The 23,484-nt window shown below is 47.9% G+C and overlaps 1 protein-coding gene and 1 long non-coding RNA gene across 3 annotated transcripts in view; one reads left to right on the forward strand and one right to left on the reverse strand.

The window, feature by feature from the left end:
* LOC146805184 (uncharacterized) overlaps nt 1-23,484 on the reverse strand; it is a 1,401,767-nt gene that overhangs the window by 82,512 nt on the left and 1,295,771 nt on the right. Inside the window, exon 17 of the mRNA XM_085622379.1 lies at nt 7,745-7,777. Within this exon, the coding sequence (XP_085478505.1) occupies nt 7,745-7,777 (33 nt within the window). The remainder of the gene's footprint in view (nt 1-7,744; nt 7,778-23,484) is intronic.
* The window catches only part of LOC146805185 (uncharacterized), a 150,156-nt gene continuing 129,547 nt past the window's right edge, over nt 2,876-23,484 (forward strand). Inside the window, exons 1-5 of one of the 2 annotated variants that reach the window (XR_014967802.1) lie at nt 2,876-3,114; nt 3,209-3,266; nt 3,364-3,418; nt 3,506-5,488; nt 6,360-7,218. This is a non-coding gene — a long non-coding RNA (uncharacterized LOC146805185). Of the gene's footprint in view, nt 3,115-3,208; nt 3,267-3,363; nt 3,419-3,505; nt 5,489-6,359; nt 7,558-23,484 lie in introns of those variants that run through there. The other variant, XR_014967801.1, reaches the window with a different exon arrangement.

Here is a 23,484-nt window from a genome sequence, read left to right on the forward strand (position 1 = left end):
TTCCCGTAATTCGTAGATTATTTCATTGAGAGCGGGCCTCAATATCCTCATTTTACGCCCAGATAATCTCCAAGAGCTTTTCCATGCCTGCACTGGAAGTACCGAGCGCCTCAACCCGATCTTCAGCTGTGGAGATGCGCTGCTCGGCTTCAGCCAGCTGCGCGCCATGCTTATCCAACTTGGATGCCATTGTGTTCATATATAGATTCAAGTTGTCAATTTTGGCATCAATAGTGTGGATGCTCTGCCTCATTGACACCATCATGCGCTCCAGCCGGGCTCCCGGCCCCTGCGCAAGATCGGGCTCAGTTTCCGACGTGGATGGCGTGTGGGATTTAGGGGGTTGCTTGGTTTCAAAAGTGAGTTTGCTCTGTTGCTTGTCTGTGCGCCCCATGGCTAATCCAAAAAGCCACCAGATGTATGCAGGCCAAGAATAGCTGCGGCGGATAATGCCAGAAGGAGACTATCAACCCTGTCCAGGTCAACCCTCTGACAAGAAAGGGGGGGTGGCGTGAGGTCAATAGTGAGAGCAAATAGCGCAACGGCACCAGCACCAAGAGTCTCAGGGCGCAAGTCGTGCCACCAAGCTGCCAAACGTCCGCACAGTAGGCGCACAATGCCGACCAGCCTGCCAACCAATCAATGTCCGTGAAGCAGGATAAGCACTGGGAGCCACAGGACACAGAAAGGAGGGGGGTGTAAGCACCTCCCTGGGCCCGTCCGACACCAGAAACAGGCAGGGCCCCGTGTTCAGCACCCACAATAGTGGCCCCCACACAATATGTCCAAAAGAGCCCCAGGCACTCCAACAGTCAAGCACGTGAGCAGGCAGCAGCAGGGCGCAGACAAGCAGCTGACACAAGTAAGGATAGGCAGGCAGACTTACTGATGGCAACGCAGGAGGCTGGAATCACTTACACCCACGTGGAGGCAGTCCCCAGCGACTGCACGCAGGCCAGGCCAGGGCTCGGTGGAATCCACCACCTACCGCCAGATCACGATGGGAGGCAGAAACGCAGGTAAGATGCAGCTGCAGGCTTCAAACGGATAGCAGAGGGCTCTCCAGACGATAGGGAGGGCAGATCCAATCCGTGATGCCGTGGATGGCACTGATTCCCAAGGATTATAATCGGATTAGAGTCCGTCGAAATGGGATGTCCTTTTGCCCCAGAATTAGCAGTCCTTTACATGTCAAAATATGAAGACAGATTTGTGCATAATAATAATCCCTTCGCAGATTGTATTGGAAGTTGGGTCCGCTACATCGACGATGTCTTTATGATTTGGACAGGACAAGAAGATAACACTACAGGCTTTTGTCGTTTGGCTAAACAACAGAACACCAGACATCAAATTCAGTCTTAATTACTCCAAATCTAAAATGCCATTTTTAGATGTTGAGGTCTATTCTACTGATGGTCGCTTAGCGGCTACGCTATACATGAAAAAAACAGACAGGAATAAGGCTTTGCATTATTCAAGTAACCACCCACGAAGTCTAAGAGAGAACTTGCCCTATGGACAATTTCTGCGAATTAGACAAAACTGCTCATTCAAAGATGAATATTTTTTTTATGCAGATAATCTAAAAAACAATCTCCTTAGTCGAGGATATCCAAAAAGCTTTTAAAGAGAGCTATCAAGCGAGCCTGGTGGACCCCTCGAGAGGCTCTACTAGAAAAAAAAGACAAATCTAAGACAGACAGGATTGTCTGTGTGTCAACCTTTGGCCCAACATCCAATTGGTTGAAAAAGACTATTAATCAAAACTGGCATTTGGTCAAGAATCTGGATATAACATTAAAAGAAGATCCGCTATTTGCTTTCAAAAAAGATAAAAGCATTGCCAATCAGATAGTGCGAGCAGCGTTGCCCAAAACAAAAGGTATAACTATCAGAAGCTTTGTTGGCCTTCCTCCAATACAAGGACATCATAAGTGTGGTACTTGTGTATGTTGTGAGTCAACCATAGAAGGACATTTCTTTACACATAATGGAATCCACTGGAAACACGAAACATTTTCGAATTGTAAATCCAAATTTGTTGCCTACGGAATCCTTTGCCCGTGCAACAAGTTATACATCGGAAAGACTAATCAAGAAGTACGGTATAGAATCCAGCAACATAAATCGAGAATTCGAAAAAATGTTCAAAATGCACCATTGGTTAATCATTGGCATTTAAAAAACCATACAGAAAAGGAACTAAGATGGACCATTATTTCAAAAGTCAAACAGGAATATCGTGGCAGCGACTTGGATTTGAAATTATTAAAACGAGAAGCAATGCTTATCATAAAATTCAATATGTCAGTCAATGGCTTGAATGAACTCTCGGAGATCTTTAATCTGTGATTCACATTTCCATCTGCCAAACGATGCTTTAGCCAAACTTCTCCTGTCATGATGTATATATGTCTAATACCTCCAGATTAAGGAAAGAAGCATTGCGAACACTTTAGCCATTTGGTTGGAAAGAATTTTTTGGAGATCTATAAATTTGGGAGGCATATTCTAATTGTGCAAATGATGCACTAGCCAAGCTAACAGTTCATTCTGTTGAATATAATATGTCTGGAAAAAGAAAGTAACACAGCGTACAGTTTCGTCTATTGTTCGCCTTTAAATATCTGGACATTTATACTGTTAAATTTGCAGTGTACTGCCGTCATTTTTCCAATACAGATATTTTTCTTCCTTGTGCCATAAAATGCTGATTAGCCTACATAAAGATAGGCAACAACAATCTTTCCTTTTTTTTAAAAAAAACCCCGTTTGATACCACAACTCCCATGAGCCCCTCTTCCAGTCGCGCTTTAGATGCGTGATGTTCAAAGCAAGCGCCGGAAACCATTTTCGTCATTCAAACAAACCCGGGCTTCCAGCGCGAGTCCGGAATAATGCGAGGGATTAAGACTCCCTAAAGGCAAGAACAAATGCTTTGTAGGATTTGAGTCGACCAGAAAGTGGAAAGACGCTACACCCGTCACTGAAGATTTAACTAAACGGCACATTCGCCTTTTTTCGTTCCTTCGTTCCATTTAGATCGTCGAGGCAAGTGAATTCCGAGGTCTTTACCATATCCGTGGTCACGAATACAGATTTCTATCAAAGGTATTTCATTGGTGACGTTTTCGATGCACCGTTGCACAGTATGTTTAGTCTTCTTACACAATTATTCTAATGTAAGAATTCTCATCATTTTTAGATTCTTCTGTGCAAACTCCCTCAAAAAATTAGTACTTTACCACCAAACCAGCTCCCAAGTAAGACCTTTTTCTGACTTCTCACGATATTAACAAAATAGTTGACGCTACGAATATAAAGTGAGACGCGGTGACATTGTTATGATTTTGTTTTTAGGTCGAGGGTCTGTTCTAAAAATATCATTGGAGTTTTTTCAAGCATTTAGCCACAGGTAAGACGTTAGCAGAAGCAGTGCGGTTACAAGTCAGTGGTTTTGGGTCATTTAGTAAAACACAGCTCTGTCTTTGTTTTTTTTCAGCGAGTGTTGGTCCTGATGAGAATCCCCGCATGAGAAGGGATTCGAAACGCATAAACCTTATCGCTTTTGGCCAATCTATTCTACATAACAGAAAACAGAGTGCAGTTTTTTTACAATCATGTCAATTTTATGTTTGAAGATGGCCTTGATGTCCATTTACTGTATTTAATTATGTTGTTTAAAATGGTGTTGAGTGAGTATGTTTGATCAGTGAGTTTGAGAACTTTATGTGGATGATTGTGGTATGTTAGTGGTGGTGTTACTCAAGTGAAGTGGTAGGGTGTGTGAAAAAATGGTCCATGTTGATTTTGAGATTTTCTAATTGTAAAGATATGTTTTTGTAACAGAGAATTATTGTAAAAAAGAAAAAAACGCTTTGGATTAAATCCAACTGAAAAAGTGGTTGATAGTGGCATTTTTTCATTCAATACACTTGGTTCAAGATTTAGTTTAGTTAAGTGCAGCATTGGCACCTCTTTGTTTATTGATGATATTAGGCTTGGCCTTGCTGCCATCTAGCCAAAACCCGAGATTGTTTTTCAGATTTAAAAGATCAGCGCACACAAAGACAAAGTTCTGCTGTGCATGAACAGACAGGCAGCTATGAACAAGCACACACTGTGCTGCAGGCTCAGGCATTGCTGCAGACTCAGACAAGGCTGCATGTTCAGGTACAAACAACCACCCCATTCTCCTTCTTTTCAGGTCCCTAGAATCTCCATCAACCCTCCCATCTAGTGACAGCAAATGCAAGGGAAATTAAGGACAATTAAGGGAAAAGAAAGATAGCAAGGGTAGAGGAAATGAACATACTAACATTAGGCCCATGGCCTGGGGTTTAGTGGTCTATCCAACCCACATTCCAGTTAACGGAAAATGCAATGTTTCAAAGTCAGCTTTTTTACTGACAACTGCAAATCATTATGGGTTAAATGTTCTTACTAGGTTTGTCATGAGGTTTGCTTGGGCAATCCTGTAGCCTTTTGATCTAACAGGTTAATTTAATAACTTCAATTTGTCACTTACTGTGCCTAGTGGCATCCAAAAATGAAAGTAAATGAGGTTCTGAATTTTCATAATGCCGAGTTACTGGGTTCCTCCTTTACACAAGGTTGTGTAATCAATACTATCCCACAATATTCCTCAGCAGTATCTGACAACAACGTGTAAATCTATTATGTTTCTTGCAACTAAGTTACTAAACATTAAATACAGCCCAGGAGGGAAAATTTGATAAACAGATTCTATGGCTTTTTGAAACCGCCTACATGCAACTGTTTGACGACTCTAATGAACTCACCCAAAAGAAAAAATGAACACTTAATTTCAATATCAGAAATTAAGTATTTTTCCCCATGCTTCAATTAATTTACACAGAGTTCCAATAGCCACCTCCCGCCCTCCCCCCTCTCCCCGGATAACCAGCATCGCATCAGGGATCCTGCATTGTGCTGCTAATGCCCAGGAGTCCTGGCAACACCTTCTGGGACTGACACCTGGACGGTATGTTATCGGCCTATCCTGTATATTTATGTCCATGCCAATTAAAACATTTGGGAAAGGGTGCAAAATGAGTTATTTGTTTCCTTTGCGAACCTAAAGTCATAACAAATGAAGAAATCACTTAAAAGGATTTGAGAGATTCCAAAATTAAGTGCTGATGAATATTAAAGCAAGTAGAGGGATACATTTCATGTTACAAAAACATATTGAACATTTTATGCAAAATATTTTTCATCTATCTACTCTTGGCCCTTCCAAAATAGCAGAATATAAACAAATGACTGTTATGTTTTTTTTCTGAGAAAGATGTTCACCCTATCCTAGATGGTTACTGGTGAGCATCCTTCACAGCTCCTCAAAGTGCCAACCTGGACGGGACCACTTGCAGCATGATGTGTCCTCTCCTCAGAGTGCATGTGACTTCAATACAAGAAGGACTACATATACTAAGTCTGCCATATTGATGCCAAGGAGGATGAGGTAATTCCTTCCAAACTGCTCCCATTCCAAGATGGCACTTGCATTGCTCCTTTCCCTCAAAATGTCCCAAACCAAGATAAAGGATGTCTTCCAATAGGAGGTTTATGTCAGGTGATACCACGGAGAGTATTAAAAGCCTGATCAAGAACTGATCTATGGTTTGCAATGGTTTGGCTATTTTGCAACTGGATTGCTGTCTTCTTTCGTCTATATTTGTCCCTGATTCCCCTTTGTCTGGTGTGTGTGTGTGTGGTGTGTGTGGTTGTGTGTGTGTGTGTGTGTGTGTGTCTCTGTTCTGGAATTCTACCATGTCTGCTCCTTCTGTTCCCCTCCTTTTCTGTGGGTCATGGACAATGCTGTACAACTTTTCAAACAAAAAGGGAGTCACCCTATTGCTGAGCAAAGGGACAGGGTAAGAGTAACACTACTAGGAAAAATAAAGTCCCTATCGTTTTCTTACACACAGGAGGAAACAATACTCTCCAAGAATTCAACTTTGTTTGATTCGAGTACCACCCTCTAGTTCTAATTATCAGAGAACAAGCAAGCAAAGGACCACATGTATATAAAAGGTATCACAAAAATGTATTAAAAGATAAACAAATCTTTTAATAAATTTTTGTGATACCTTTTATATACATGTGGTCCTCTCCTTGCTTGTTCTCTGATAATTAGAACTAGAGGGTGGTACTCGAATCAAACAAAGTTGAATTCTTGGAGAGTATTGTTTCCTCCTATGTGTAAGAAAACGATAGGGACTTTATTTTTCCTAGCAATGCTGTACAACAACAGTTAATTTATTTTGCCAAGTTATTGTTGCATTTTTTAAGCTTATGCTTTTTCACCAATTTGACATGTGTTTCCTCTGAAGGCACTGCCGGATGCACACAACTGATCCTCTCCCTCACCAACAGACTAACAATCACCAGAAACAATGTCTTCAGCGGAATGAAGGCTGTTGCCACCTGGATGAAGAGCACCTGCCTCAAACTGAATTGGGACAAGACCGAAGTCCTCATCCTAGGACTCTCACCCTAAGCATGGAATGCCTCCTGGTGGCCCTCCATCCTGGGAACCCTGCCCACCCCCACAGACCATGCATGTAACCTCGGCATCATACTGGACTCCTCGCTCACAATGAACCATCAGATCAACACTGTTGCCTCATTGTGCTTTCACATGCTCCACCTGCTTCAAAAGACATTCAGATGGATCCCCACCAAATCTAGAGAAACAGTCACCCATGCACTCATCAGCAGCAGACTCGACTACAGCAACACACTCTATGCTTTTGTCAGCTCGAAACTCCTCAGGAAACTTCAGAATGTTCAAAACGCCACAGCCAGACTGGTCCTCGACATTCCTCGCCACAGCCACGTCTCCGAACACCTCTGAGAAGTCCACTGTCTCCCAATCAATAAAAGAATCACCTTCAAACTGCTCACTCACGCCTACAAAGCCCTCCACGATGTAGCACCAGCATACCTGAACCACCGCTTCTCAATCCACATCCACACCAGTCACCTCGGATCGACAAGACAAGAACCGGTAGAAGATCCATCTCCTACCTCACTACCAAGACATGGAACTCCCTGCCTACCCACCTTAGACAATCCCGATTGCTGACCCAATTCAGGAAGGACCTCAAGGCCTGGCCCTTTGACTAGACACCTAAGCGCATACGGACTAGCAGCCACCCCTCCCTTCCAAGCACCTTGAGACCCTCACGGGTAAGTAGCCGCGCTTTACAAACCCTAATTGATTTATTGACATATAGTGGTGTACTAGCACAGTGTCTAGCAGAGGGGATTTTCCTTACCTGTGGATACCCACAAAGGCCATCAAGGACCGACTTGGATGCCCAACACTTTACAACTGGTCACACGTTTCTTGAAAGTATCATGTATATCTAGGTGTCCAAACTATAAGTAAGAAGTTTTTTATCAATTGTTTCGGTCAATTACCTACATTACATTGTCTCAAAGTTTGTCTCTTTTATGCCCCAATCAGATTTGTTTTGCATTATGTTACTTTTTGGAAGACTGTGACATATTAGTTATGTGATCTTTGCTCATAATGTGTGACCTAGACTGCTATTTAACTTCAAATAAAGACCACTTTTAAGATAGTCTTTACAACAACAAAAATTGTGGCATCTAAACTTGCATAAAAAATATTTAAAAATTAGATAATTCTTTACAACATTATCTAATATTAATAAATTGTTCTCTCTACAACTTCTAAAATTAGACTTACCGCCACCAGCGTCTCCTTCTTGTGGGAAGAACTCTGCAGTGAGAAATTAGAAGGGTTAACAGTCAGATTTTGTGATCTATGATGATGTCCCTCCCATCCTAGTATCACAAGAACATAAAGTTCTCTGAAAAGATTTAGGTATTGAGATGAGCACTTAAAATAGAAATGTGGTATTTTTGCAACACAACAATTTCAGGGTCAAAAACTTTTTATTTCGGCCACCAGGGCCATAAACGAAGAATCCATCACACAACAATGTGCACAGTGAAACAGTTAAAAGAATGCATCAATTTTTCAAAAATCATATAAGATATATATTTATATACAGTTATGAACAACATTTATAAATCTGACATATCATTAAAATGGGGTATTAGAAGAAATAACCTAGTTGGGCACATCTAAGACAAACTGAGAGTTAACTCATTAGACAGGTGATCAGCCTAGGGCTTTCTTGCATAGAACCTACAATACTCCCTAAATTTTTGCAACAGGGATGATCAGTCGTATAGAAGAGTCTGATCTGAGGGTGATTCCGTATGCCTAGTGACCTAAATATTGGCGGCAGCCATTTCTGCTGGGTGGATGAAAAGCCTGAGCTACCAAACAATTAGTGCGAAACACTTTCCTTCTAATTGTCACATGAAGGGCAAGTGCTACCTCCTTCACCCTTCCAACCTGCTGTGAATTACCTACGAAGATGGGTACCTACACAAAACTGGAAACAAAGTTTCAATGCAATGGGACCATGACTAGATCCCAGAATAGTTCCTGCCCACACCAAATCTGGATGTCCATGCAGGCACTTGTCAGCTTAAGACTGGCTGACCTCCGAACAACATCATCATCCACGAGCGACCAGTATTTCATTTTGAACTCATCTTTGGATGGGAAAACAGATGTTTTAGGTTGGTTCCTCAAATCATGAAAGCCTAGTGAATACAAAGCTGAGTTCATATTAGAAAGCAATGGCAGTGAGTTAAATTGGTCAGCCTTCATGACATCCCTCAGGCTATCAGTATATTGTGCAAGCTCGGGAGTGGTCCACAAGCGACACCAGTACAACAGTGGCCATATACACATTTTGTATGTGGCCCTTGTAACACCTAGGTCACTAAACAATGGGTATAATTGGGTACTAGATTGGAGGGAAGTCAAATTCATGAGAAACTTGTTCTCAAATTTAGCTATGTCATCATGTTTGGCAAATCCCCACAGCTCAGCCCCATACAGGGTTGAGCCCAGACCCTTGGCATCATTAATTTGAAGTGTGGGAGTAATGGGTTTAGATTAGGATGTTGAAAACTCCTTAAGTATTGTGCCAGAGATCTGCTTTAGACTGGTTATGGCCTTGCTAATATGCTGTTGCCAAGACATACCCTTTGCAAAAGTGACCCCTAGATATGTAAAGGAGTCAACTTGCTCAAGAGAGTTTCCTCCCAGGATTGGTTTGCCCTTAAAAGATTTAGGCTGCCTAAAGGACATCACCTTAGTCCTTGAAGGGTTAGTTTCCAAGCCCTGATCCTCACAGAATTCGTTAAAATGATCCAAAGGTTTTTGGAGGCCTGACGAGGTCTTGGAAATCAACAGGGTGTCATCAGCAAATAAAAATAAAAGAATTGGAGTTTTAAAACCTGCCAACAATGGAACGTCTGCCTCGAGTTTAGCCAAGATGGACACAAATGTCATTAATAAAAAGTGAAAACAGGGTAGATGCCAGCCACGTCCCTGTTGAACGCCTTTGTAGACTGGTACTCTTACTGTCAACTGTGTCTGGTCTCCTCCCCATCTTATACGTGCATAAATGCCTTCATATGGGCAAATAATAGAGATAACATTGGTGGGGGCATGTGCAAGTCGGCCAATAATACTCCGCTGTTTCGGTCTAGAAATCATATCAAAGGCCGATTTTAGGTCGACAAACGAGACATACAATGTGCCACCACGGATCATTACAGTTCTCCAAGAATTTCAATTATACAGTACTAGAACTGAAATCTTCTTTCTTAGCAATCCAGTGTTCTATCCTGAAAGTGTTTCCTATACACTTTCTTACAGGAACCCCCTTGAATTTTCACGCACCAGTAATCACTTACAGTGTCAGCATGAAATAAGAAAAGATTAAGAAAACGTTCTTGAAGAAAAAATACGGAAGGGACCCAATGGAGGGTTATATTAGCATCTCTTAATGTCAGTGAATACAGTAGTACAGGCTATAACGTTGAATGAGGGCCAACTGGCCTGGGGAAAGTAAATAAACAATAAAGCAACTTTATGAAGCAGTAAGGGTGGCCGACACAGAGGCACAATGTTGGAATATCCAACAATAGCCCAGCAAAGAATTAAACCTGCAAATTACAGTGTCTGTTTAATTTCATATAGGCCGGGCCCTATAAGTGAAGACTGGTTGTTAAAATAAAATATCAGCCAAGGGGGGATTCCAGACATTAGATGTGTGTGTGTGGTTTTGATTCAATGAGTTAAGCCACTGAAATCCTTCAGTTATGGTAACGACCATACAAACCACACCATGCTCAACATACCAATTTGCCAATGGAACAGAAACAAAGAAAAAAACTATGAAGGCAACACCATGGCAAATGGCACAATATGATGTGTGGTGTGTGCGTCCATAATTATAACTTGCAAGGTTTTGTGATTTTGAGCCAGAACAATAACTTAGTTTTAACTATGCTTTTTTCAAGCAATGACGAATCAAGTCAAATGAAAAGATACTTCTCAATTTGAGCATTCATCTCGAAGAGTAAAAGGACATTTCTATGAACTATCTAATGTTCATGGATTTTATATCTTCTCTCAGATAATCATTTGTACCTTGTTTTGGTCACATAAAGTTTTGATGCTACAAGGTAACCAGTGATCTGAGAGTTTAGCACTGGGCGAGACTGGTGAGCCCTAATAAGGGTGACAACAGTCTTGGGTTGCTTCTGTTCTGGTTCAGGGAGGACATAGCATGGCGATTCAGACTGATTTTCATATTCAGGTTTAAACTAAGGTGGCATAATGTGCAAAATAACAACGGTCTGGGATGTGGCACTGTGTATTTACCGTTGGTAAGATTAGTTCAAGCATTCCATCTATCACTTTTTTGTATACATCAGTGTGATGTCCCTTCTCAGGCAGGCCTTTCCTCTGTGGTCAGCTTGCTGTCCCTATCCTCTGTTGTCTGAGTCCATGCCCCTGCCCCCTCCTCCTGCCTCGCATGGATGTGCTGCCACTGTCCCTCCTGTTTACCCTCTGTGATTAGCTTGTTGCTCCTACACGTACCCCCTTCTATTATTCGAGATCCATGCCCCTGCCTCCTTTCTCCAGCTCTGCATGGTCCATTGTGCTGTGACTGCCCTTCCCACCTTCCGTGCGTAGCTTGCTGTGCATGGCCTGCTCTCCTCTGCCACCATTGTCCATGTGTGTGCCCCTGTAGGAAGGAACTCCTTTTGGTAGGATTACCCCCCACTTTTCGCCTGACTCTGATGTATCTTTGACTGAATGTGCACTGGGTTCCTGTTAACCAGGTTCACAGTGCCTGTGTTCTTTCCCAAAACTGTACCTTTATTTCCACAATTGGCACACCTCTGGCACACATATAAGTCCATTGTAAAAGGTGCCAGCGGCACCAAGGGCCATGTGACCAGAGAAGGTCTCTAAGGGTTGCAGCGTGTATTCTGCCACCCTAGGAAACCTCTCACCAAACCCATGCACACTGTCACTGCAGCCTGCGTGTTTGGATTCTGCCAAAAGTGAAGGGTCGACCAGGCACACATACCTGTGTGCCAAGCCTACCAGCACTACAAGAGGCATAAGTAAGTCACCCCTACAGCAGGTCTTACGACCCTAAGGCAGGGTGCACTATACCTCATATGAGGGCATAACTGCAGGAGCCGATGTGCCCCTATAATGTCTAAGTCTATCCTTAGACATTATAGGGGTACGGTGAAGCCATACTGTAAGAAAGTGCCCTCTTTTTGCATGGTTGCCCCCACTTTTTGCTAAACTGCTGATGTACTTTGACTGAGTGTGCCCTGGGTTTCAGCCAAACAGGTACACAGGGCCTATGCTCTTTCCCTTAATTGCATTTAAAACAAAACCCAATTGGCATTCTTTGGCCACAGGTCAGTCCCTTGTAAATGATACCACAGGTACAAAGGGCACTGTGAGAAGTTGGTCTGGTATATGCTGTCCACTAATTAAAGTGGGCACTTTGCACCATTCCAAACGACCCCCTTATGATGTATGAGGTCAAAGATAACCTTTAGAAAGCTATCCTAGTGGTAGCTGTGGAGACCAGCATTCAGGTTTAATCTTGAAGGAATGTAAAGCAGCTTTTTTTTACCAGACTATCACCTCCTATGTTGACTAAATGAAGGGAGAGCCACACAGTAGTTATATAAAAATATGTATTTATTAACATTACACTCTCTAGTATCCTCTACACGAGGACAGAACATAAAGCACACAATACGAGATCAATAGAACAGTTGTAAGTAGCACAATACACAGTGGGCTCTAGGAGCGGACCAAACCATATACTAAAACAGTGGTATTACATAACAATCACAACTTGAGTCAAGACACAGTCTAGAGCACGTAGAATCGCTGGGACGCTAAGGAACCACCCAACGTGGGTGGATGGGGACCCAACGGAGGACAGGTGCAGTGTGCTAACACAACCGCGGGCTCCGTACAATTCTATGAGAAAGTCGCAGTCACAGTTGTAAAGTTTAAGTACCCTTCTAGGAGGACTTCCAGCAAACCCTTTGGAACTTAAGAGGTTGGAGAGCCACCCCACCCGTGGATACTGTAGTACCAGAGTTATCTATCCCAGAGGAGCCGGGTGCATAGGTCTGGAGTGGTGTCGGAAACCGATGTCGTGCTCAATGGAGGGCCGTGAAGAAGTACTATTGCCGTGAAGGTGACAAGGGTCCGGAGGAATCCAAGCCTCGATTCTGGGAGGAAGAAACCTGAAAGCAAAGGGGACAGAGCCTTGGTCAATTCAGAGTGACCAGGGGCTCGGTACACGAATGTCGGGTGCTTCAGGTGCGAAGAAGGGATGCTTGACTCTGCAGCCACGAGGACCAGAAGATGTTGAGGATGACCAGGAGCTGGAGGTGAGCTGTCCCACTAAGGATGTCAAGTGCTGAGGGATCGGTGTCTGGCTGGAGCACCACAAGCCTTGACAAAAGCAACCCACACAGAAAGGTCAAGCAGGTTACGGTGTGGACCAGCAAGGTCCAGGAGACTCACCAAGCAATGGGGAGTCAGGGCACATCTGGAGCAACCAGGAAAGCCCAACAGAAATCAAGATGATCCTCAGGGGGACCTGCAGTCCAATGGACCAGGAGTCGTAAGGGGACCTCGAGCAAGATTGCAAAGTACCAGCCCACGGAGCACTCAGTGCGAGGAAGCCAGAGTTCTTTGGTGCAAATACTGCTTAGGGTCAGGACTATACGGAGTTCAATGCACAAGCTCGGGAATTGCCAACAAGCATATGCAACTGCAAATAGACGCGGTGCACAGGGGTTTGGGTTATACTGTCCCCACGAGGGATACTGGCCTCAAACTTGCTGAGAGGGCATATCAACCTCAGGGACTTTCAAAAACCTACCTCCTGTGTTGCTGGAATCTTCAGAGTCCACAGGAGCTCAGGACAGTTAGTTGCGTCACGGTGCCTGGAGTTGCAGGGGAGTGACTCCCTCACTCCAAGGGAGATTCTTCAGTCGTCCTTAGTGTTCCACTGTATAGCAAGGGCACAGACAAAGCTTTGGACGGAGAGGGAGACGAAGTAGGGCCCAGTCGCCAGCCAAAGTACAGCGAAGTCCAGAGTGTTCAGACTGTTGAAGGTCAGTGGTTTCTTCTTGTAGAATCTTGTCAACGTAAAATCTAAAGTCTTACAGCCAGGTAAGCCCTTTTGTACCCACGGGAGAGGGTTGGGCAGATTCAGAGGACCCTCCTAGGGCAGGGTCAGGACAAAGGGGTGTTACACCCATGTCCTTTGTCCAGTTTCGCGCCAGAGCAGGAGCCAATGGCTCCCAGAACTGGTTTGAGCTGGACTATGCACCGGGACACCAAATGTGCCCCAAGTGCAGACTTTCAGGCACTCTCGGAGTACACCCACTCAGCCCCAATACACTAAATCTTTGTCTGGGAAGTGGTTACACCTCCCTGTGACAGGATGCCTATTGTGCTGCCTTCCTCTGCTCGAGCTTGGCTCAGCAGCTGGAGGGCAGAAATGTGCCTTTGGTCGGCAGCGTCCATTTTGTGCTGTCCAGGACGAGAAGGCTGGCACCGTATAGACCACTAACCCTACAAAGCTTGCTTCTGTAGGGTGTAATCATACATCCCACACCAGTTACCGGTCTGGAGGTATGATTCCAAGGTGTTTGATAACAAACACGATATGTTTCTATGCAGCCGTTTTCGAGATAGCATTTACTGCGAGGTTATAATGCACCTCTACCTATATGTTTGGCTGAGTCACAGACAACCAGAGAGAAAGGTCTCCAAAGGCTGCAGAGGGGCTCTGCTCATATAGGGGCACCCTCTCACTAAAAACCCAGCACCCTGCCTTCAGGGTTGAAAAGGCCTGCTATAGGGGTGACAAACAAGTTACTTACCTACGTTAACGATGTATCTGTAAGAAACATTAGTTAGTTAGATTCCTCACCTTAAAATATCCCCAGGCGTCAGGCTGGATCCAGAAAGATTTTTCGTCAGCAATACCCCTTGCGCGTAGCTAGACGTCGTCTGCAGCTCCGTGTCCGTCGTTGGCATCGTGCGCCGGAATGACGTCGTCGGAGTACTTAGACGCCGCCCTCGCGCGCTGACGTCAGTTCTTGTACATAGCTGTCCGCGCCAGGAACGCAGAGCCATGCAAGAGACTGACACTGGTGCCAAAAAATCTAGGGCCCTAGAAAGGATAGCCTTAACCCTAGATGTCGGTTCGCATAACGGGGAGGATGGGTGGGTCGGTGAGGAATCTAACTAACTAATGTTTCTTACAGATACATTGTTACCAAAGGTAAATAACTTGTTCATCTGAAAGAAACACGTTAGTTAGATTCCTCACCTTAGAATAGATACCCCAGCAATACCAACCCCGGTGGTGGGTCTGCGAACCAAGATCACACCAGAAAGTCCTGGAGAACAGAACGGCCAAAGAAGCCTTCTCTCCGGACTTGGCTGTCCAGGCAATAATGCTTGGCAAACGTGTGCAGCGAGGCCCACGTTGCTGCCTGACAGATGTCCTGCAAAGAGACTCCCCGTCCCAGGGCAGTAGTCGCCGCTGTGGCCCGGGTGGAATGGGCTCTCAGCCCTATAGGAGGGTCCTTTTTAGCCAAGGAGTAACAAGCTTTTATACACAATACGACGCACCGCGAGATGGTCCGCTTGTGTACTGCCGTTCCCTTCTTAGCACCCACGTATCCAACAAAAAGCTGGTCGTCCACCCGGAACTGTTTGGTGCGGTCCAAATAAAAGGACAGCGCCCGTTTTGGGTCCAGACGGTGGAGCCTCTCTTCCTCTTTCGAAGGATGCGGAGGCGGAAAGATGGTGGGCAACGTGACAGATTGCCCGATGTGAAAGGGATTTACCACTTTCGGAAGAAAGGAAGGACGAGTCCGGAGGACAACCTTGTCCGGATGAACAGAAAGAAAAGGAGGCTTAGACGATAAAGCCTGGAGCTCACTCACCCGTCTAGCCGAGGTGATAGCTACCAGGAAAGCAGTCTTAAGAGTCAGAAGACGAATGGGACAATTGTGAAGAGGCTCAAAGGGAGCGCACATCAGAAAAGTCAAGACTAGATTCAAATCCCACTGAGGCATTACAAAGGGGACAGGAGGAAACATGTGAGTAATGCCCTTAAGGAAACGAGACACAACAGGGGATTTGAAAAGAGAAGGCTGATCAGGAAGCCGTAAGAAAGCAGAGATAGCTGAAAGATAACCTTTAAGCGTGCCCAGAGCAGAGCCCTGCTGGGCCAGAGAGAGAAGAAAGAGGAGAACCTCAGAAAGAGGGGCGGAAAGGGGATCCACAGCCTTTGCTGTGCAGCATGCCACAAATTTGTTCCACCCGCAGGCATATACCGTTTTTGTGGAGAGACGCCTGGCTGCCAGAATAACGTCACAGACTTCAGGAGGCAAGTCAAATGGCATCAACTGTCGCCGCTCAATCTCCACGCATGGAGATGGAGACTGGACAGGTTCGGGTGGAGGACCGTACCCTGCTGCTGCGACAGAAGGTCCTCCCGAAGAGGCAGTCGTATCGGGGGATCGATTGACATACTGAGTAGCTCGGGATACCAATACCTTCGTGCCCAATCTGGGGCCACCAAGATGACTTGGGCCCAGTCACGCCTGATCTTCTTCAGCACTCTTTGCAGAAGTGGTATAGGCGGAAAGGCGTACAACAGACCGCAACTCCACTCGCGACGAAAGGTGTCCCTGAGCGAGTGCCGCCTTGGAAACACCAACGCACAGAACTGCTGACATTGCGCGTTCTCTTCGGTGGCGAATAGATCTAACCAAGGCTCTCCCCACTGCCGAAAGAGGCCTTGCGCCACGTCCGAGTTTAGATGCCATTCGTGATCCATCATGCACCGGCGGCTGAGTTTGTCTGCTCTGGCGTTCAGAGAGCCCGCCAGATGTTGAACCACCAGGGTGATGCCCTGATGTTCCAGCCATGTCCAGAGGCGCAGAGCCTCCTGACAAAGGGTCCACGACCCCACCCCACCCTGTTTGTTGCAATACCACATGGCAGTGGAGTTGTCCGTGAACACCGGCACCACACTTCCTCGGATAACAGGAAGGAATGCCTTCAGTGCAAGTCGGATCGCTCTCAGCTCCAAAAGGTTGATATGGAGCTGAGACTCCGCCGGAGACCACAGGCCTCTGATCTCCGCCTCCCCCATGTGGCCCCCCCATCCCAGGAGGGACGCATCCGTCACTACAACGTGCTCCGTTTGGGGTAGGGAGAGGGATCTGCCGCTGACCCAATCGCGGTCCGTGAGCCACCACTGCAACTGCTTCGCAGTGCCCTCCGAGATCAAGACATGGTCGGACAGGTTGCCCCGATGCTGGGCCCACTGAAACTTCAGGTCCCACTGCAGAGCCCGCATTCGCCACCTGGCATAATGCACCAACAGGATGCAGGAAGCCATCAGCCCCAGAAGCCGCAGCACCAACCTGACCGAAACCCAGGATAGAGGCCGAAAGATGGGAATCAGAGCTTAAATATTCCTGACCCGCTGCTCCGGAGGATAGGCACGGAACTGCGTCGAATCTAGAACCGCTCCTATGAAGAGGAGCTTCTGGGAGGGTCTCAGGTGTGACTTCGGCACATTGATGGAGAACCCCAGCAAATGCAAGAGGTCGGCCGTAGTCTGGAGGTGGGAGACGACTGCCTGGGGTGAGCCCGCCTTCAACAGCCAGTCGTCGAGATAGGGGAAGACTGGAACCCCTGATCTGCGCAGATGAGCTGCGACCACCGCCATCACCTACGTGAACACCCGAGGGGCACTGGTGAGGCCGAAGGGGAGCACGGTGAACTGAAAGTGCTCCTGACCGTGGGCCGGCAGGACGGGGATGTGAAAATAAGCGTCCCGCAAGTCCAACGCTACCATCCAGTCTCCAGGGTCTAGGGCAGCCAGAACCTGAGCTAAGGTGAGCATCTTGAACCTCCTTTTCCGGAGGAAGGCGTTGACGCTCCTGAGGTCCAAGATAGGGCGTAGGCCCCCTTTGCCCTTCTTGGGAACCAGAAAGTAGTGGGAATAGCAACCACGACCTACTTCTGAACCAGGAACGCGCTTGACGGCCTCTTTGGCCAAGAGGGCCATAACTTCCTCCCATAGAAGATTCAAGTGATCCCCCGACATACGGTGGTACAGCGGTGGCATGGCTGGAGGGGTCGTCTCGAAGGGGAGGGAGTAGCCCCTTCGGACGATTTGCAGCAGTCAACTGTCCGACGTGATGGAACGCCAGTGGAGCAGGTGATGGCGAACTCTGCCGCCCACTGGCGTGGAATGGGCCTGAAAGCTCGGACTAGGAGGGCTTTGAGGCGGATGCTGCCGGGGTGGATGTGGACTGACCGGCATGTTGTCCTCCAGTACCGCCTCGGCGGAATCCACGTCCGCGACCGCTTGCAGGTTGGTTCTGCGGCCGGTGGCTAGGCGGATGTGAGGAGGCGCCCCTTCCTTGGACACGAAAGGGACAAAAGGCGGAAGTTTGCGGCCGTGGGGCCGAGAGACCCAAGGACTTGGCCGTGGCCCGGGAGTCCTTGAAACGAGCCAGCGCACTATCCGCCTTCTCGCCAAAGAGGCGAGTGCCATCAAAGGGCATATTCATGAGGGTACTCTGGACATCCCCCGAGAAAGACGTGGACCGTAGCCAGGCGTGGCGACGAAGCGCCACCGTGGTCAAAATCGCCCGACCCAGCGAGTTCGTGGTGTCTAGTCCACACCGTATGGCATGCCGTGCTGCATCTCGCCCGTCAGCAAGTGCCTGGGTGAGCCGTGACAGGGCCTCCTCCGGACACAGGGGCACCACGTCCTCCACCGTATCCCACAGAGAGTGGGAATAACGGTCCAAGAGGCAAGCGGTATTCAAGGACCGCAGTCCCAAACTCAGGGAAAAGAACAGCTTCTTTCTGAACTGTTCCAGCCTCTTGGATTCCCGATCCGGAGGAGCGGACGGGAAGGAGGATTGGGAAGTCGAGGCCTGGATAACCAGGCTCTGGGGGGTGGAGTGTTGGGACAGAAAACTGGGGTCGCCCGGTGCAGGGCGGTGGCGCCGGTCCACGTTCCGATCCACAGGAGGTACTGTGGAGGGCTTGGACCAGGTGCCCTGCAGAACGTCTATTAGTGCATCATTGAACTGCACGGCCACAGCAGGCAATTCCAGCCCAAGGGCGTCGGCCGCCTTGTGCAGCACCACTGAAAAAGCTGCACCTTCCTCCAAGGCCACAGTCGGAGGAGAGATGAAACCAGCGTCCGGGGAGGTGTCCAGACCACTGGCATCCCCCAGTTCATCTGCCCAGTCCTGTGAAAGTTCGGCCTGTCTGGCCATAGGATCCTCAGCCCCCTCCCAGTCGCCCCCGTCATCCGATTCCTGATGAACAGGAGGAATAACCGGAGCCGGGCGGTAGATGAAATGCTCATCCATCGGCGTCGGATGCGGCGTTGAGCGGTGCCGCACTGGCGCCGAGCCCGGACCGGGGCTAAACCGGGGAGCGGCGTCGTCCGGGGATGGCGCCGGGGGTGGAACCGGTCGTGAGGTCGACTGGCACCAGCAGAGATCCAGGCCTGGATCCCTCTGGGACCGAAGTCGTCGACGGCGCCGGGGCCGGAGCCGCCGGCTCGCGAGGTCGCCCAGTCGAGCCCGTGGGACCGAAGGCGTGCCGGCAGGCGTCGACGGCAGATCCAGGCCCCTCATGGCTGAGAGGAAGGCGGTTATCTCCGCCGGAGTCGCGTCAGTCCCAGGGACTGGCGGGTATGGGGACGGACGCGTTCCTGCGGCTCCGATGGAGCCGCGGGGGTGGGACCACCCTGACCCTCGACCGAGTCGCGTGACCGGCGAGGGGAGTCCGAAGAGCGGTGTCGCCTTTTGGACTTCCTTGAGCGCTTCGACTTACCCGAAGACTTCGAGCCCGACGAGCGATGATGGTGGCTGCGGCTCCGCGACCGGTCCTTGGATCTCCTCCTGGACCGGGACCGTGAACAGCGCGGAGCCGAGTGCCGAAGCTCGAGAAGCTTACGGGACCGCTCCCGCCTAGCCTTCGACGTCAAGGCCTGACAGTCGAGGCATGACTCCGCATCGTGGTCGGCCCCCAGGCAGTAAAGGCACCGGCGATGGTGGTCCGTCACCGACATCAGTAGATGACAGGATTCACAGGCCTTAAAACCAGGCATCCTACCGGCACCAGAGTCGAGTCGACAGAAGACCAAAAGGAGTCAAAAATTCTAGTCAAAAAGTGACTAAGGGGTAAGCTCTTCCTGGATCGGCGCTGTCTGGCGCGGAAAAAAGAAGAACAAGAACTGACGTCAGCGCGCGAGGGCGGCGTCTAAGTGCTCCGATGACATCATTCCGGCCTACGACGCCAACGACGGACGCGGAGCCGCAGACGAAGCCTAGCGACGCACAATGGGTATTGCTGATGAAAAATCTTTCCGGATCCAGCCTGACGCCTGGGGATATTCTAAGGTGAGGAATCTAACTAACGTGTTTCTTTCAGATTCTTACGTTTTAAGTGTAGTGACCTATAGATATAGTGAACCTATAACTAATGTAAGCGTTGCAAGCACCATTTTACACTGGTTTCAGTAGCAGACCTGTAGTTCCATTTTGCATGGCCTCTCATGGGCGGCATAATACATGCTTCAGCCCAAAGGAGGCCTCTGGGGTACCTATGCCCTGGGTACATGGGTACCATATACTAGTGACTTATAAGGGTACCTCAGTATCCAATCTGGAGTGTACCAAAGTACATGTGTAACAATTTAAGGGAGAAAGCAGATAGACTGGGGTCCTGATTAGCAGGAACCCAGTCAGACTAGTCAAAAACAGTGTAACATCAAGCAAAAAAGTGGGGGTAACCATAAGAAGCAGATCCTACTTTCATACAGGCACTGTGGCCAGGGAAGTCCTCTAAGGGCTGCTGCACTTATTGTGCCACCCTTAGAGGCCCTGTACCTTTACACACACAGACTGCCTTTGCAGGCTTCATGTTTTGGTGCAGAACAAAGTGATGAGTCGACATAGCACACATCCCTGTGTGCCATGCATTCAACCCACTGCCCTGGCATAGGTCAGCCACCCCTCTAGCGGTGTGCACAATACCAGTGGTGAGGGTACAGGTGCATGAGCCCTGTACCCCTACAGTATCTAAGCCAGTTCTTAGACATTGTACGTGCAATAATGCCATTAAGAGTATATGGTGCTGGGAGTTTGTCATTACAAACTCCACAGCATCATAATGGCTTTACAGAAAACTGGGAAGTTTGGTATCAAACTTCTCAGCACATTAAACCCACACTGATGCCAGTATAGTATTTAATGAAAAAAATGTACTCAGAGGGCACCTTAGAGATGCCCCCTGAAATACGACCTAACACTAGTGTCCAGGCTCGCCAGCTGCCACCACCAGACATTTTTCTGGACCCCTGGGTTGAGAGCCTGCTGCTATCGGGGGTCTGAAACAATGCATATCCTGGGACGAGGTGCCAAGCCTCCTCCCCCAGGATGGGAAGGGTCCACGAAGGGGAAGCTTCAAAGGCTTGCTCCCTTTGTAAGCTACCCCAGGCCTTTTTCTGCTTTGCAGCAACTGGCCCCCTCCAGTTCTGATCCCCACTTTGGGCAGGAGAATCAGCGGGAAAACCAAGTGAGGGAGGGTGGTGTGCCCACCTTTGGTCAACCCCACTCCTCAGGTGGGAGAGGCGAGGTGAAGCACAACTCTCAGTCCCCCCATCTTGCAGATGGGGTAACCTAGCCAACCAGAGTGAGGCATATGCCCCCCCACTTGAGGGTGACATATTAGGGTATGTACCCACCCCAAGGAAGGGACCCAATGGTCCTAACCTTTACATACCTGTAACGCCCCAAAATCTAGTATTTAGGAGCTACCTTGAACCTTGCCTCCTCAGACAAGACCCGATAAGAAGAAGAGTAGAAGAAGGCCAGAAGATACCATGCTAAAACTAAGAAGAGGAGGACGCCCACTGACTTGGCCCCAGCCCTACCGGCCTGTCCCCACCTCGAACCTGCTGCAGCGAAATCCTGGTGTGTCCTGCAGCGAGTAGCCTCAAGAACCCGAAGGACCTGTCCTGCCTTGCAAGCCAAAGACTTTGTCTCCCGTGAGCACCGTATTTGTGAACCCACAAACTCTGGCTCCAGCCAAATCCACGAGTCTGCACCACTCTGCACCCAACATCTACGGCCAGAGTTCGAGTGGCCCAGCACCACAGGATGGTCTGCCCAGCGATCCAGACCTGAGATCTGGTGATCTCTGACCTGCCTCGAATCTTCAAGCAAAGCCTGCAGCCTCTTTCTGGAGGATCCCCCCAACCGCGACTGGAGCTTGTAAGAAAAACCTGATGCCTAAAAACTACCCTGAACCTGACCCCCCACGGCAACCCACGGTGTCCCAGCACCTCCAGGCATCCCAACTTACCTCTCCAACCGGTGGTCACCTCCAGAAGCTCTTCATCCCCGAGCCTGCAGTCTTTGTTGCTAACAGAGAATCCCCATTGAAAATAACAGGGCACCCAACACAAAACCGCACCCTGCACCCAGCCGCCACTGCCGGTGTACCTTGGGTGCTAACTCGGATTCCCCTTTGCCCTGAGCCTAACACCAGGAGCTTCGCTCCCACAACCTTGTAGCCTGCTCGTGAGCAGCCACCAACCGGAGGCCCCCTATCCCCCATTAGATAAAAATGGGCCTCAGCAATCTGCACCCCACCGCTGTAGTGCGGAGTTGGTTTTGTATGAGAACTTGAAAAAATGCAAATAACTAAAAACTGCTTTACTTACCTTTTATCCAGGAAATGTTCCAGTGTGATATCTAGGCATATCACTCTGAGTAGAAAAAGTAATCCATAAAGTAATCTTTGAAGTCATCAAAAGTAATCTAACATTATTTTCACTGTATTGAAAAGATTTACAAACCGGTAATAAAGACATTTTCATTCAGCTTGCTTGTATTGTTCAACCTGCCTTGAAAAGTACCATTTACACATACCTGTACCAGGTTTGGTTGGTTCTAGAAAATAAATATAACAAAATAATATTTTTTATACAAATAAATTGGTCTGAGTTCAGTCTTTGAGTGTGTAAAATCATTTGCTGCCTGAGTGTGTACAACAAATGCTTAACACTACTCTCTGATAAAGCCTTACTGCTCGCTCACACTACCACAAATAGAGAGTAAGGTGCTATCTACTTTTACCTCTGACTACCATTGGGGTTCCACTGGACTCTGTGCCCACTACACCTCATTTTGGTATAGTATATACAAAGCGAGCTTCCTGCACACACTGAGTACATGGCCTGGAGCTTGTCACTAAGAGTTCCACAGCTCCATGATGTTTCACCGAATTTCAATATGTTTGGTACCAAGCATTTCAGATTAATGAGCCCACACTGTTGCCAGTGTTTGATTAATTAATAAATGCACTCAGAGAGCACCTCAGAGATGTCCCCTGCAAACATACCAAACCTCTAGTGCGTGCACAACTGGTCTACACCCTGCCATCTATAGACATGTTTTTCACCGCCTTAGATGGGAGCCTTTTGCTCTTGTGGGTCAGTAACAAAGCCTGCTTTTGGTGAAGGTGCTTCACGCCTACCTCAAGTAGGAACATCATAGAAGGGCGCAGAGCCTCAAAGGTTTCCTACCCTTTTTTATGCTGATCAGGAACTCTCCAGCTAGTGGAGATGCCCGCACCCTGAGCAAGCCCCACTTTTGGCTGCAAGGTTAGCAGGAATATTAGTAAGCAAGAAAAGTGTGTCCCCTCTCAGCCAGGACCACCCCTAAGGTGCCCTGAGCTGAAGTGACCCACTCCTTTGAAAACTCTCCATATTGTTTTGGAGGATTCTAGCCAATAGGGTTAGGGATATGCCCCTGCCCCAGAGGGAGTGAACATACAAAGGGTGTAGGCACCCTAAAGGTAAGTAGCCCATTGGATACTACATTTTAACCTTTTTAACACCCCTAAATTGCATTGAGTATTTCGTG

The sequence above is a fragment of the Triturus cristatus genome, chromosome 8, assembly GCF_964204655.1.
Source record: "Triturus cristatus chromosome 8, aTriCri1.1, whole genome shotgun sequence".
Classification (NCBI taxonomy): domain Eukaryota; kingdom Metazoa; phylum Chordata; class Amphibia; order Caudata; family Salamandridae; genus Triturus; species Triturus cristatus.